The sequence below is a fragment of the Oncorhynchus keta genome, chromosome 10 (genome assembly GCF_023373465.1).
Source record: "Oncorhynchus keta strain PuntledgeMale-10-30-2019 chromosome 10, Oket_V2, whole genome shotgun sequence".
Taxonomy (NCBI): domain Eukaryota; kingdom Metazoa; phylum Chordata; class Actinopteri; order Salmoniformes; family Salmonidae; genus Oncorhynchus; species Oncorhynchus keta.
The window spans coordinates 37,116,361-37,133,567 of NC_068430.1; the positions used below are offsets into that span (position 1 = coordinate 37,116,361).

At 42.6% G+C, this 17,207-nt stretch overlaps 1 protein-coding gene across 1 annotated transcript in view; it reads left to right on the forward strand.

The window, feature by feature from the left end:
- LOC118388634 (sodium channel protein type 8 subunit alpha-like) overlaps positions 1-17,207 on the forward strand; it is a 107,041-nt gene continuing 89,834 nt past the window's right edge. The window contains exons 1-2 of the mRNA XM_052526952.1: positions 1-110; positions 8,939-9,273. Of these exons, the coding sequence (XP_052382912.1) occupies positions 8,995-9,273 (279 nt within the window). The 5' untranslated portion in view covers positions 1-110; positions 8,939-8,994. The remainder of the gene's footprint in view (positions 111-8,938; positions 9,274-17,207) is intronic.

Genomic DNA, 17,207 nt, shown 5'->3' on the forward strand with positions numbered 1-17,207 from the left:
TGGGAAGGGAGTTAGCAGCAACAATATGGCGACAGCCGCAGTTTCTCCCGAATCTTTTGGACATCTGCAATTCAGTGCCGGCTGTCTGGATTTCTGTTAATGCGGGAAAAGTAAGTAAATATCCTGTTGTCTTGTCAGGCTGGGTTTTGGTGGAGGATGGACCATGCATGCTACTTCCCTGTCTACAACTGCACCCCAATGCCGCAGAGCGGTCCCCCTCAGCATCTTTTATCCTCGCGTTTGTGTATAGGGCTCCTTGTCAAAGCTTGGGCAAATATGCATGGAAAACCAAAATTACATGTATGGATTACTTTCTTTAGCTGAAAAGATGAGCTTATACTGCGGAAAGGGGTGGCTAGTGTTAAAGCAGGTAAATTGGGGTGTTGCCTGCCTCTGAACGGAATGAGATTTCAATGTGTCAAAATATACATGGAGCCCTAAAAAGTACCGGTATGCGCTTTGAGTCAATGTATATTCTCGACACCCTAATCCTTTGTAAGATAATTTAACTGTAATTGTGATAGTTTTACCCCTCTTGCACAGCACCCCACCCTCACTCGATTACCCCTCCCCTTGCAGTACTCATTTTAAGGTTCTATTACGTGAGATAGGTAGGCGAAGCCTCAGTTTTGGCAGTTGAAGAGGGACCGCGGTACCCCTCCCCATATCTTTACAGCCCCATCCCCAAATAGAGGTGGAAATAAATGTCCACGATGGTGTTATAACCCTTACATGTTAATTTTAGGAACCTTGTCGCACCTAGGCAAGCCTTCTCGGGTGTGGTACTAAAATACAGCCGTCAATGGTTTTTGGGGAGCATAACAAAACACCTTATCAAAATAATAGCAATGTATACAATTTTCCTCGGGTAGAGATTATTTTGGAGCAACACAGTTAAATGAATGACAGCCTAGAATTTCTACCATCACTGCATGTTTTCAAGTGGTATTATGGCTCTGTCATAGAAGCCTACCCAGAAGCATCCTCTTTACTGCAGTATTTTAGTAAAGGCTTTGGCCCACACGCCAGGACAAGGCACGCGCGTGTGTGTAAACAGTGCATGGACTACAATACAAAGTAAGACTGATAGACCATACAGTTGAAACGTTATTACCAGTTTATAACAAATAGGCCAAAAGAATGCGCATTTTTACCTTGCTTAACGCGTTTACATGTAATATGTGGTTGATCAAGTAATAGCTTGTAATGACAACTTTTTGAGGAGGAAATCCACTCATCATTTAATCGATTGTTGTCCTGACATGGGAAACATGAATCGTTTTCTGAATGACTTCCATTGTTGGCTGGAGTTTAGGGTACCCTGTTCATTCATAGATGTGTGCCACAACACTGAAAGCACACCATGACTATATTGTGTTTATATTTGTGTATATAGCCTATTCCAATCCACAGTGCTGTCATTCAGTAGCCTATCCAGTCGATGCTATATTAGGAACTACCAATTAGCTTTTTTATTGAATTATGTGTTCCACTAGCATTTGGTGACGCTACAGAGGCACACTAGTCCCTCACTAGGCTATCGCATGCTGCTGCTAACCTCGACCGGCCGTGTAGACTCCTCTATCCAGTTGCGTTTCCCTCCCCAATCGATCTTCACTCCTCTGCCCCTCCTCTTCAGTTCAGTCTCCACCATGTCCAGTGTTCTCAGTTTCATATTCCTTAACTCCCCTCTCAATAACGGAATGCAACAGTTGCGATAAATAGTTCAGTTACAGGCGTCAAACACTTCAAACGCTTCAAACACACCACCAGAGTCATTGCATTTTGGTACACCAGAATTACATTAATTTCCAATGAAACGCTGCGTTGGTCTTGCAGCATTGCGTTGCAGAGGCAGTTGCAGTGCGTTCGGTGTGGTGCATACGTTGGATATATCGAACAAATGCGCCAAACTGTATGCTTAGACGGCTTGACAGAAATGGTAGCAGAAGGTGAATGTTGAACTTTTGTTGTATACATATCCAGATGATGCTGCGTACTATTTTGCGCAAGAACGCTGTCGGTGTGTTTGAAGCGGGCGTTTGGATGTCTTTTCTTGGCATAGAGGACACATGCGTAGAGGACTCCAGCGAGCGCTTCGTTTGAGGCTGCATCAGTGGTGCTGAAAGGAACAGCGACAGGCAGTGGGATCGAAGGAGACCGTGCTGCTGCGGCTTCCAGAAGCCACTGGAGTTTTTCTAACATTCGGTTTCATGCGATTAACAATCCTCACAATGGACTAATCATTCGTCTGTCTGTAGAAAATGTGAACGGGTGTTACAATTATGCTATTGGTAAATACGCATGTTTATTGGGTTAGAATGTCCGGGATGAAATTAGGAACAGCATGCACTCGCAGCGAATGAATGGACACGTGAGTAGCCTTAATTTTTTTAATGAAATATTTTGCATCACAGGGTGATTCTTCTTGAAATGTGGTTGGCTATTACAATGACATGGTTTACCTGCAGCCCGAATGAGAACATAATGAATCGTCTTGATTTACTTGATACATTCCCTTTAGAAAAGCCGGTGGGACAGCTCCTCTATGCCATCATTAGTAGGCCTAAATGAGGTCCCTGTATGTCCTGTGTTGCATTGGTGTTTGTTATTCACCTTGAAAGTAGATATATTCATGTAGCATTTGTGGAAGGAGACTTGGAGGTTGCGTTGGGTTACTTAAAACGCCGACTTAATTTCCTAGTGGTACAATCTCTGAGGTCAGTGGTTTAGGTTAGAAGGATTTTCATGGTTTGTCTTGTTTCTTTATGAAAGCGATTAGCTGCCCAAACTCAATTGGAAATGCAAATGGTCAAATGTTAAATCAATATCACGTTAGCAATTTCCTAAATGTTTATGCATTTTGTGACAAAATGCAAATTTGAATGAACAAAAAAAATATTGCTGTATAATCTTCATGATTGAGTATGTATGATGCCTGCCAATTTGAAAAATACATCGTAAAGTATGTTTAATATTTCATTTCCATGGTAGGCCTACTATCCAGTACGACACACACATTTAAAACCGTGAATGCTTAAATTACAAATAATTTCTCATTTTTGTTATTTCATGTCCTTGTGACAGCATGCATTGTGACAAAATAAAATTGTCAACTGCAATTGACAATTATTTTTTATACGCTGTGTATTTTTAGACTGTCAATTATAATGATCAATCAAATTCAATCAATCAATTGCAATGCTTCCTTTTGCTATTTAGTTTCCCCATTGCTCATTTGCATTTTCATTTTTGATGTTAGACCTGTCATTCAAACGCTGTGGGCGGGATTTTGGTAAAGTGAGGGGAAAAAGGTTGTCTGGCTTGCTAGCTATGCCCAGACAGTAATGCCGGTGCGCTTAATTTCGTAAAAGTATTTCTGGATCAGAGAGGAAGAGGCAAAGCAGTGCTATAAACTGAATGACTCAGATTATATTTGTTGTGCTGGCTAGGACAGCTGGTGAGCAAGGAGTTCTCGGGAGGGGACACGGGGAGACAGACCGGGCATGGTGCTTACTGCAAGCTACTAGTAGTTACTAGCAATGATGGCTAGTATATGTAGTTAGCGATGTAGGTTTAATACGTTATCTAGCTAGCTGGCTATGGTGAGAGTCAAGTCAACACATTTTAAGAGATGACTAGATGGACTTAACCTACTAAAATCATTCTGGTTCAACAAATAAAATACACATATTTTGACACTGACTATGTGTGAGAGAGCAAGCAGAGAAGGACCCCTTTGGCCATTAGTCTTTAAATGAGTCATTGGTGGGACAGTATTTAGAGAAACTGGTTTTCATGTCATGACACCATCAGGATATTCCCACAAGAGAGAGGAAGCCCACCTTCCTGCTCTGCCCCTTCAGTACTGTGACACCATATTTTATTGAGCAGTACAGCTGTTCCTTGACTCAATACTGTTAAAGCTGTAAGCCAAAGTAAGAGATGAGCTTTGCACGAGCTTTTGCTTTTGCAAGCCACAATGGCTCATAGGAGCAGGAGCCTGTCTCCTGTTTCTGTAGTGTGAGGCAGCTTGATGTACAAGTACACGCCCTGGATAGGACGCTCATCTATCTCTGGGCCTTACTCCCAATCTATCTTCAGTGCCAAGCAGAGATGCATCGGGTCCCATTTTTACAGTCTGGTATGACTTGACCAGCGATCGAACTGTCCAAACTTCAAATCTCAGGGAGGACGCTAAACTGAGTTGGTTATGAGCACTGAGTTGGTTATGCAATCCATAGGTATAGCTATATTGCATATTAAGTTGTTCCATGTCGACTGGAAAATGAGAGGCATGCACAATTATCAATCACAGATTATTTTATTTAGGGTATACCTTACCCGTTGCGGCCTGTGATAGAGACGTTGGCCTACAGGTAACAGTTATTATTGTTCTTAGAATCACTTGTTACTATCTACACAAAGTGTTCAACTACTGTAGGTTTCCTTGATAATGGTTTCCAACATATGATTGGCAGAACCTCATAATAGAGCAATAATATTTCTGTATTGTTAGTATTTTTGCAGAACATCTTATTGAACATGTGACTAATGGTAAGTGTGGCAATGCAATTTTGACTTCAAGCAGTTTAGCGACAATGTCTGCCCTCCTCTTCCACATCAGCACAGTTGTAAATATTAGTAGTATCTTTGGGGTAGAGGTCGACCGAATAATCGGAATGGCTGATTAATTATGGCCGATTTCAAGTTTTCATAACAATCGGGAATCTGCATTTTTGGACGCTGATTATGTCCAATTACATTGAACTCCACGAGGAGACTGCGTGGCAGGCTGACCTGTTACGAGAGTGTAGCAAGGAGCCAAGGTAAGTTGCTAGCTAGCATTAAACCTATCTTATAAAAAACAATCAATCTTAACATAATCACTAGTTAACTACACATGGCTGATGATATTACTAGTTTATCTAGCTTGTCCTGCTTTGCATATAATCAATGTGGTGCCTGTTAATTTATCATCGAATCACAGCCTACTTCGCCAAACGGGTGATGATTTAACAAGCGCATTCGCGAAAAAAGCACTGTCGTTGCACCAATGTATATCTAACCATAAACATCAATGCCTTTCTCAATATACAACTACATTTAAAAAAACTGCATATTTAGTTAATATTGTCTGCTAACTAATTTATTTTAACTAGGGAAGTTGTATCACTTCTCTTGCGTTTCGTTTAAGCAGTCAGGGTATATGCAGCAGTTTGGGCCGCCTGGCTCGTTGCGAACTTTGTGAAGACCATTTCTTCCTAACAAAGACCATAATTAATTTGCCAGAATTGTACATAATTATGACATAACATTGAAGGTTGTTCAATGTAAGAGCAATATTTAGACTTAGGGTTTGCCGCCCATTCGATAAAATACGGAACGGTTCTGTATTTCACTGAAAGAATAAACGTTCTGTTTTCGAAATGATAGTTTCTGGATTTGACCATATTAATTTAAAAATATATATATATTTTATTTTTATCCATTATTTTACCAGGTAAATTGACAGAACACATTCTCATTTGCAGCAACGACCTGGGGAATAGTTACAGGGGAGAGGAGGGGGATGAATGAGCCAATTGTAAACTGGGGATTATTAGGTGACTGTGATGGTTTGAGGGCCAGATTTGGGAATTTAGCCAGGACACCGGGGTTAACACCCCTAAACTTACGATAAGTGCCATGGGATCTTTAATGACCTCAGAGAGTCAGGACACCCGTTTAACGTCCCATCCGAAAGACGGCACCCTACACAGGGCAGTGTCCCCAATCACTGCCCTGGGGCATTGGGATATTTTTTTAGAGCAGAGGAAAGAGTGCCTCCTACTGCCCCTCCAACACCACTTCCAGCAGGATCTGGTCTCCCATCCAGGAACTGACCAGGACGTATTTCTGTGTCTTTATTATATTCAAATTAAGTCTGTGATTTGATAGAGCAGTCTGACTGAGTGGTGGTAGGCAGCAGCAGGCTCGTAAGCATTCATTCAACCAGCACTTTCCTGCGTTTGCCAGCAGCTCTTCGCTGTGCTTCAAGCAATGTGCTGTTTATGACTTCAAGCCTATCAACTCCCGAGATTAGGCTGGCAATACTAAAGTGCCTATAAGAACATCCAATAGTCAAAGGTATATGAAATACACATGGTATAGAGAGAAATAGTCCTATAATTCCTATAATAACTACAACCTAAAACTTCTTAAATGGGAATATTGAAGACCCCTGTTAAAAGGAGCCATCAGCTTTCATATGTTCTCATGTTCTGAGCAAGGAACTTAAACATTATATTTTTTACATGGCACATATTGCACTTTTACTTTCTTCTCCAACACTTTGTTTTTGCATTATTTAAACCAAATTGAACATGTTTCATTATTTATTTGCGACTAAATAGATTTTATTTACGTATTATATTAAGTTAAAATAAAAGTGTTCATTCAGTATTGTTGTAATTGTCTTCATTACAAATATATATTTAAAAATCGGCCGATTAATCGGTATCGGTTTTTTTTTGGTGGGCCCTCCAGTAATCGGTATCGGTATCGGCATTGAAAAATCATAATCGGTCGACCTCTACTTTGGGGATGATATTCCTTCTCCGTTTCTATCAGCTATGGAGACAGGTCATCAGCCAGAACCCCCTGTGAAAAAGGAGCACAAATTATGCAAAAAGGTTAGAATGGATGGAAAACCTAAAACAGATTATCAATTCACAACTCATGATAGGTTCCTCTCCAGCCGTTGCTTCCTATTGGAAAGCATCCTTACCTGTGGGCAGCTTGCTGGAGGGGGCAGCTTGCTGGAGGGGGCATTAATAAAAAATGTCACATACAAGAATTCAGTGGGGGAGGATCATGGGACTACAATATGAATAAAAATAGATTTTTATTCTACTGTGGATACCATATTGTAGAGGAGTAGTTCCCAAACTGTGGATGCAGGAATGCCCACATGCAGGAACACCCGAATTGCATCCTTCTTGATGTAACACATTTGATTGATCATTCAAATCAAATGTTGAATTTTGACTGTCTTAAACCACAGAGTATGGAAATGCATTGTCAATTGAGAATTATTTTTATTTTTGAGCCTCCGATCCTACCAATACTCTTTTTTTTGGATGGAGAGGAGGAGTGAGAGGCAACAATGACAATAAAACATCTAGCTGAACGTGAAGCAAAGACAATGCCCCAACGAGTGGGCCTATATTGATTATGGTGAATAACTTCAAACCTATATGTTGGATGCTTCACTTCATTCTTCCACCTAACATACCTGAGCCATATAGGCAAGCTGGAAAATCATTACTGCATGGTTCCAAAGTTCTGGACAAAGGAGATTTTTATTGATTGAGTGTGAAAGCACACAATCATCAACTTTTTCCTTTGTGCCATGATTCATGAATTAGTCATGAAATGGAGCCTAACCACTATAACATGCACTGCAATGTTAACGATGATGATTATTGAAAATGTAGCTATATCAGATAAGACAATATAAATGAAACAACAGACTAACAGTTAAATGCTTACTCCCAATGCAAAAAAAATAAATAATAATAGTAGAAAAAAAACAAGGAATAAATACACAATGAGAAATGATAGCTTGGTTATATACATGGGATAAAAATAATAACATCATACAGGTGTGCTGTAATATATTGGCACACTTCATTCACTGTTTCTTCTCTAATAAGTTCACATTTAAAACAAGGTTCGGTGTTCCCACGTGTATTTTTTTTTAATTACAACCGCACAGGACCGAGAACATTTTTTCTAAAATTGAGACCGAAACGGAAGAAGGTTCTGAAGGAGCCATGTATGGATTAAGATGCCATAGTTCCTACTACTTCGGAGTCAGAATGTGGTTACAAATGGAATATCTTATTAAGATACGTTATGTAAGGTTTTTCAGAGAGAGATAGAGAGAGAGACTCCTAAAGATCAAACATTAGTCAGATAATCCAGACAGACACTTAACAGAGTTCCCTCCATCCAGAAGCAGCACAGGTCACCTGGGACAAGGGAAGAGCCCATGCAGCAGACAGACATACAGACAGACACAAAGGGCTGAAGGGGGCCATTCATTTTTCTCCCTGTAGGGTCATCAACAGGCCAACCAGGCCACATCAGAGTCACCATGAATGAATGAATGAATGAAGTAGATTGGAGACACAGCTCTCTGTTATACCGTCAATGGCAGCCCTGATTTATGTAGCATTTATTTGTATGAGGAGAGGGAGGAGAGAGAGAAGGAGAGAGAGAGAGAGAGAGAGATGGCTCTGGTTCCAAATGGTTGCACATCCATTAGTCTGGATGCCTTGCTTTGTTGGCTCCATCTCTGACAGAGATATAAAATTCCACCCTGTCCCAGGCTTAGGGAGAAACACAGACAGACAGACAGACAAGACTCAACCCAGCAATGAGTCTTGTTAATAAGCACCATAATAAAATATAAAGTAGACATTTAATTTGTCTCGTTGTTAGTTCTACCATCTCATTTGAACTAAAAGAGACCTGAGTTTTGTTCCATTTGATTATACCCAAGGTGATATTTTAAATGAGATCAATATTACTTTTTCCATTTTGAAACTTGATAGTAGGACAGGCTGTTTACACAGATTCTGAACTGCTGTCTTTTTTACTTAAATCATGACCAATGTACTTAGTGAAAATTGATGTTTTCTCAACTTGAATTTCATTAAGAGATATGGAGTTGTCAGCATTTATACCTTATATCCTGTCTCTATTTCCCCTCTCTCTCTCTCTCTCTCTCTCTCCCTCCCTCTCTCTCTCTCTCTCTCTCTCTCTCTCTCTCTCTCTCTCTCTCTCTCTCTCTCTCTCTCTCTCTCTCTCTCTCTCTCTCTCTCTCTCTCTCTCTCTCTCTCTCTCTCTCTCTCTCTCTCGGTCTCTCCCTCTCCCTCTCTCTCTCTCTCAGAGCCGGATGTCCTGAATGAAATTTAAATAAAGTGGAAATATCTGTAGGATGAAAACATGGCCGCGCCCGGTCTCGCACCCCCAGGACCTGACAGCTTCAAGCAGTTCACCCCCGAGTCGCTCCGTAATATCGAGGAGCGCCAATTCCAGGAGAAGATCAAGAAGAAGCCCAAGCCCAAGTCGGACAGCAGTCACCGCGAGGAAGAAGAGGAAGAACCCATGCCCAACGGTGATCTGGAGGCTGGGAAGTCCCTTCCCTTCATCTACGGGGACATCCCTAATGGGCTGGTGGCGGTACCACTGGAGGACTTGGACCCCTATTATATGAATGAGAAAGTGAGTTCCTCACCACTCAATCCCACACAGGGCTAGGCACTCCCTTCTAGTGAGGAAATGTTAGGGGTTAGAGGGAAATTGGTACTGGTATGAGATCTGTTTAGAAAAATAATTTGAAGAAGGAACAAATGGATTGTACTATACTCACGTCTTTATAGCTTGCCTTTTAAATGCATTCTGCTTATAACTGTGTTTGTTTTAAGTCCTGATGTGTGGCCCCTAATATTATGCTTTTAACCAAGTTTATGAATAAGATTTTATGCTTATGGGGTAAGCACATTTAGAATCAAACTGTTTTTAGGAAACCTGATTCAGAGAGTAAGAAGCCCACTCTTATTAGACAAAAGGGAGATTTGTGCATCGTTGTACCAGCCATGAAGATAGGGATATGGCACAGAGTGAACAGCAAAAGTGACCTTGTGGTATGGTATTGCTCTTTTAATAGTTTGACCACTGGGAGAGTTGATTAGAACCAGTCAATGCTTATGAAGTGTCACATAGAGCTCATAGGTACGTTATGAATGCGCTGGCTATCACAGTCGCCAGGAAGATGCAGGTACTGTAGATCCTGTAACTCTGCAGTGAAGGTCTGGAGTTCTGGACCGCAAGTTCTCTTTGGTAATGCTTCTGTAGTCTTATGTGTTGATTGATGCTCTGTATTGGTGCACTTACTGTGCATATGCTGGTGGATGCTGGCAGCAGAGATGGGGACTAGCAGCCCTCTGAAAATGTATTATTAGTGCTCCTGCTAATTGAATTTGTTAGTGACAGTCTGCATGCATGTGTGTCTGGGTTTCTGTTTTCTTGGAATATGTGTGTGTGTTTGTGTGTGTGTGTGTGTGTTTGTGTGCATTTTTTCGGTTTAGTGTATGTGTTTTCCTCTTCACATTTTCCTACATAAAATTAGTACATCTTTATAGTCTTCTTCCATGTGATCCCTTTTCCCTGCCTCACTGTATCACTTTGAAGGAGTTAGCTGCTGTTTTGGTCCCTTTCTACTTGTTTATCTTTTGCATGACTTCCCTAAGGTGGTTAGAGCGTTGGGCCAGTAACCAAAAGGTTCGAATCCCCGAGCTGACAAGGTCAAAATCTGACCTTCTGCCTCTGAGCAAGGCAGTTAACCCACTGTTCCCCGGGAGCCAAAGACGTGGATGTCGTTTATGGCAGCTCCCTGCACCTTTCTGATTCAGAGGGGTTGGGTTAAATGCGGAAAACACATTTCAGTTGAATGCATTGTTGTACAACTGACTAGGTATCCCCCTTTCCCTAAGGTCCCTGCTAAATGTGTGAATCCTTTTGGTATTTAGGAGGTGGCAAAATGACCAGGAGTGAAGCATAGCATTTGTGTGTTATGTCCAGCGTTGTTCAGACTGCAAAAGGAGGAGGATGTCATAGACTGACTAACCCATTACAAGAAGGAGCTCTAAAGCGAAACAAGCTATACTTACTGTACTATGTATCTACACTACAGTATCTGTGATGTTGGAGTGATATGCCCAATTGTTCCTGACCAGGCGTTTATCTCATGCATTCGTTCTTTGAGGAGCGTACATGCTCCTTCATGCAACTCCTTCTTAAGACATATTGTGATAACTTCCACAGTTATATCATACACTATAATTATTTTTTTAAATTCATTAAATTTTTTTATTTATTTTTTATTTCACCTTTATTTATCCAGGTCGGCCCGTTGAGAACAAGTTCTCATTTACAACTGCGACCTGGCCAAGATATAGCAAAGCAGTGCGACACAAACAACAAAACAGAGTTACACATGGAATAAACAAATGTACAGTCAATAACACAATAGAAAAAAAATCTATATACAGTGTGTGCAGATGAGGTAAGATTAGGGAGGTAAGGCAATAAATAGGTCGTAGTGGTGAAGATTACAATATTGCAATTAAACAATGGCGTGATAGATGTGCAGATGATGAATGTGCAAGTAGAGATACTGGGGTGCAAAGGAGCAAAAAAATTATAATAACAATATGGGGATGAGGTAGTTGGATGGGCTATTAACAGATGGCTATGTACAGGTGCAGTGATCTGTGAGCTGCTCTGACAGCTGATGCTTAAAGTTAGGGAAATATGGGGGAAATATGGAAATATGAGTCTCCAGCTTCAGTGATTTTTGGAATTCATTCCAGTCATTGGCAGCAGAGAACTGGAAGGAAAGGCGGCCAAAAGAGGAATAGGCTTTAGGGGTGACCAGTGAAATATACCTGCTGGAGCGTGTTTTATGGGTGGGTGCTGCTCTGGTGACCAGCGAGCTGAGATAAGGTGAGGCTTTACCTAGCAAAGACTTATAGATGACCGAGAGCCAGTGGGGTTGGCGGCAAATATAAAGCGAGGGCCAGCCAACGAGAGCATACAGGTCGCAGTGGTGGGTAGAATGTGAGGCTTTGCTGACAAAACGGATGGCACTGTGATAGACTGCATCCAATTTTCTGAGTAGAGTGTTAGAGGCCTTTTTTATAAATTACATCGCCAAAGTCAATGATCGGTAGGATAGTCAGTTTATCGAGGGTATATTTGGCAGCATGAGTGAAGGATGCTTTGTTGCGAAATAGGAAGCCGATTCTAGATTTAATTTTGGATTGGAGATGCTTAATGTGAGTCTGGAAGGAGAGTTTACAGTGTAACCAGACACCTAGGTATTTATAATTGTCCACATATTCTAAGTCAGAACCGTCCAGAGTAGTGAGGCTGGACGGACAGGTGCGGGCAGCGATCGGTTGAAGAGCATGTATTTAGTTTTACTTGCAATTAAGAGCAGTTGGAGGCCACGGAAGGAGAGTTGTATGGCATTGAAACCCGTCTGGAGGTTAGTTAACACAGTTTGCAAAGAAGGGCCAGAGGTATACAGAATGGTGTCGTCTGCGTAGAGGTGGATCAGAGAATCACCAGCAGCAAGAGCGACATCATTGATGTATATAGAGAAAAGAGTCGGCCCGAGAATTAAACCCTGTGGCACCCCCATAGAGACTGCCAGAGGTCCGGACAACAGGCCCTCCGATTTGGCACACTGAACTCTGTCTGGGAAGTAGTTGGTGAACCAGGCGAGGCAGTCATTTGAGAAACCAACCATATATATACACTACTCTTCAAATTTTGGGGTCACTTGTTTTTGAAAGAAAAGCACATTTTCTGTCCATTTAAAATAACATCAAATTTATCAGAAATACAGTGTAGACAGTGTTATTGTTGTAAATGACTACTGTAGCTGGAAACGGCTGATTTGTTATAGAATATCTACATAGGTGTACAGAGGCCCATTGTCAGCAATCATCACTCCTGTGTTCCAATGGCACGTTGTGTTAGCTAATCCAAGTTTATCACTTTAAAAGGCTAATTGATCATTAGAAAACCCTTTTGCAATTATGTTAGCACAGCTGAAAACTGTTGTACTGATTAAAGAAGCAATAATACAGGCTTTTAGACTAATGTGTATCTGGAGCATCAACATATGTGGGTTTGATTACAGGCTCAAAATGGCCAGAAACAAATACTTTCAAAAACTTTCTTCTGAAACTCGTCAGTCTATTCTTGTTCTAAGAAATTAAGGCTATTCCATGCGAGAAATTGCCAAGAAACTGAAGATCTAGTATAACACTCCCTTCACAGAACAGTGCAAACGGGCTGTAATCAGAATAGAAGGAAGAGTGGGAGGCCTCGGTGCTCAACTGAGCAAGATGACAAGTACATTAGCGTGTCTAGTTTGAGAAACAGACACCTCACAAGTCCTCAACTGGCAGCTTTATGAAATAGTACCAGCAAAACACTCAACGTCAACAGTGAAGAGGCGACTCCGGGATGCTGGCCTTCTAGGCAGAGTTGCAAAGAAAAAGCCATATCTCAGACTGGCCAATAAAAATAAAAGATTAAGATGGGCAAAAGAACACAGACACTGGACAGAGGAACTCTGCCTAGAAGGCCAGCATCCCGGAGTCGCCTCTTCACTGTTGCCGTTGAGACTGGTGTTTTGCGGGTACTATTTAATGAAGCTGCCAGTTGAGGACTGTCTCAAACTAAACACTCTAATGTATTTGTCACCTTGCTCAGTTGTGCACCGGGGCCTCCCACTCATCTTTCTATTCTGGTTAGAGCCAGTTTGCGCTGTTCTGTGAAGGGAGTAGATGCACCAGATACTCAACTAGTCTAAAGAAGGTCAGTTTTATTGCTTCTTTAAATCAGCATAACAGTTGTCTGCTGTGCAAACATAAACTGCCTCACAACTGCCTCACAGTGTATCATGATTTAGGGCAGCCACCACATATGCCCCACTTGGTATGCATACACATCACATATTATCTCCCGTTTAGCATAAGTCAAATGGTTGCATCCCCTACCAGCCCATGACACCAGTTCAGTTCCCCTTTCAGTTTAGGCTCTGCCCCCTCTCCCCTCAGCTTCCACCCTCAGTGTAGTCCTAGCCTGGGTCTGTCCTTATAGGGCAGGATAAGAGAGGAGGGGGTGGCTGCACCTCGAGGGGCTGGGTGTTCTAGCCTGTAAGAGAATCTGGGGCCCGCAGGGCTATAGAGACCCATTCAGCACGACCGTCCCCGGGACACAGCCAGTCACACAAGGTGTGTGTGTGTGCTCTGCCTCCTTCCGAGTTTGTGTGTACCCATTCTGTTTTAGTATGTGTGCCTCCTGTGATCTAAAAATCCATATGGACTTCTACAGTGGCAGCCATAGGAGGGGTGATGGTGTGGTACAATAACCCCTCCTCCTTCCTCCCCTCTTCCTTACCCCTTTGCCCTGGCCTATCGGTTATGCTTAGCGCTCTCCTTCTCCTGCCTCTGCTCCCTTCCTCCATTGATATCCTCTCCTCCCTGTCCTTAAGGAGGGACAGAGGTAGACTCGTACATCGGGTGGTGGTCAGGGCTCCCTCATGCACATCTCTCTCATGTCTGGAGTTGCGTCTCTGTCCTCCCTCCCTAGATCCCTGTGTGTGTGTGCTTGTGTAAGAGTGAATGAGTGTGTGTGTGTGTATGCATGTATGCTGTGACACCTCTCTCTCACTCTGCCCTGCCAAGGTCAGTTACCTTTATCTCGCATACCGTAGGTCGTGCTGTGTGTGTGTGTCTTTTTTCACACTATGAAAAATACACACACTATGCTATTTTCAAATTAAACACAATACCTTTCTCTTCTTAAAGCTACACACACAGGACAATGGGCACCCCCCCTCCTCAGCCATCCAGAGCATTTTACTACCTACCTTCCTCCCCTTTCTCATCCACACCTATGCCTTTTATGACACCTATGGGAGCCCTGGCATACATATTCATGTGTCGCCTCCATACCTCCTCCTCAATCTCTCTACCTCTCCTCTCTCGGTTTTTCATCCTCTGCTCTACTTGACCGTCAATTCCCCCCTCCCCTCCTTCTCTTCCCACTTCAAGCTTACGTGTGACCATGTGGTGTGTGTGTGTCAGTGTGTGTCTGTGTGTGTGTGTTGCTGTCAGCTGCAGTGAAATCTAATCACAGCACTTAAGCACCAAGTAAAGGGGGAGGGGGAGGGGAAGAGAGAGAGGGGTGGGTGGACTGGTGAGGGGAAGTGTAGTTGCTGCTGTTCCTGTTCTCCCCTAACTGTGATGGGGGAGAGGATAGGAATGGAGAGGAAAGGAAGAGGAGAGTGAGAAAGAGGAGTGGAGGAGAAAAGTGGAGGAAAGAGGAGATGACTGAATGGGCATCTGAAATGTCTGGAGTGATTAGGAAGGCTAAAAGCTTCAGGAGTTACACAGGTTGTGTATGTGTGTGTAAGTGTGTGCTTGCGTGCAAGCGTTTGTGCGCGCATGTGAGAGAGTGTGACATTGTGTGTGTGAGTCTGTGTGTGTTGGAGATGGGGTTCAATTTAAGTTGTACAAGTGCTTGTGTATGGGAGGAGCCTCAGTGAACTCTGTGTGTATGTATCAGACAAATGTCCAGGGCCTGAGGGTATACTACAAAGCAGAAGCAAGGAGTTAGCCAGCTAACTTGCCTAAATAACCTGAAATAACTTTACATTTATTCAAAATATATTCTTTAAACTTGCCATGGTCTAATTCACTCAACAACCAGCAGCATATATCGAAGTTTAGCTTTCCTACTGAATCAGAAAATGAATAGTTATTGTTGTTTATCAAAGTTAACTGGCTAACTCATTGATCTTGCTTTGTAGTATCCTCCTCTAGAGGCTACACTCTTAGAAAAAAGGTGCTATCTGGAACCTAAAAAGGTTCTCTGGCTGTCCCCATATGATAATACTTTGAAGAACCCTTTTTGGTTCCAGGTAAAAACCACAGAGTGTTCTACATGGAACCCAAAATGGTTCTTCTACCTGCAACCAAAAATGGTTATCCAATGGGGACAGCCAAGAACCCCTTTTTCTAAGAGTGTACATAGAAATGTTAAACTAGGCAATACTGCATTATTGGATGTTCCATACAGCAAACATAGCCTATTTAGCATCTGCAGTAAATTTAGCCTGGTTGTCAGATCCGTTTGTGCTTCAGACAACTATGCCTCTCCTCTGTCGGTTGTTATTTGACGTCATTACGAAGACAAGCTCACTATGCTTAAACAGGTCTGGTGTAGCGTTGACCCTTGTTAACCATTCTATCTCTATGGTGTAACCAGTGTCTCTCCTGCTAGTCATTCTATCTCTATGGTGTAACCAGTGTCTCTCCTGCTAGTCATTCTATCTCTATGGTGTAACCAGTGTCTCTCCTGCTAGTCATTCTATCTCTATGGTGTAACCAGTGTCTCTCCTGCTAGTCATTCTATCTCTATGGTGTAACCAGTGTCTCTCCTGCTAGTCATTCTATCTCTATGGTGTAACCAGTGTCTCTCCTGCTAGTCATTCTATCTCTATGGTGTAACCAGTGTCTCTCCTGCTAGTCATTCTATCTCTATGGTGTAACCAGTGTCTCTCCTGCTAGTCATTCTATCTCTATGGTGTAACCAGCATCTCTCCCACATGGCAGGCTTCTGTGGTACCAAAAAGACTCTGGCTGAGTAGCAGACTGACTGGTCATTTCCACTGGCTGCTGCTGATCACACAGAGACAGGGAATAGCCAGAATATGGCCTTTATACACTGGTATCATTAACCATAGCTGGGTCCCATGTTGGTGACTTCACCCGCTTCCTATCACGCCATGACTTGTATTTTAAAGAGGCACATTTGGGAGTGGGAAGTTATTACATTATGATCCCCTCTTTCGTCTCTCTCTCTCTCTCTCTCTCTCTCTCTCTCTCTCTCTCTCTCTCTCTCTCTCTCTCTACTCTCTCAGGGGTGTAGTAAATTAGAGCGAGGGCTAGGCTTTAGTGCTCTGTCTGAGTCCTTAGTGTCTGATGACACAGCATTCTTCTGTACTGGTCTGAGGAGGAGAGGGGGAAGGAGTGAGGCAGGAAGGGAGGGAGGGGGGAGCACATCACACTGCACGGGAATGATGCTCAATGGAGTTGGACTGGCTATGTAGTTACATATGTGTACCGGGTAGGGAGGGAGTGTGTGAGGGAGGGGAGGGATAATGATGTGTTAGCATAAATGCTGGTTGTATAAATACCAGCCGGTAGGTTAAGTATAGGGTACACTTTACAGACAGTAATCGGTGACCATCAACTCTGTATGTGTTAATGCACACGGCTATTAGCCAGGGTTTGCGATGGCTTGTCTCACTGAATGTTTCTGTTTTTGAAGGTCATTGAAGTCTTGGACTATGATTTCATTGCTGAGTTCAGGTGTTTAAAGAACAGTCTATGTTAACGCCTCCAGCTGTGGTACTATGTTGTAGCCTACAGAGATGCTCCCCCCTCCCTCGGTGATCTACTTTTTATTGTTTCCTCTGCATAACCCTGTCATCTCTTTTTCTCTTTCTCTGCTGCATGCTGCCTACCCATCCCTCCCTCCTCCCTCCCTCTACCCATACACCTCTGCTTTGG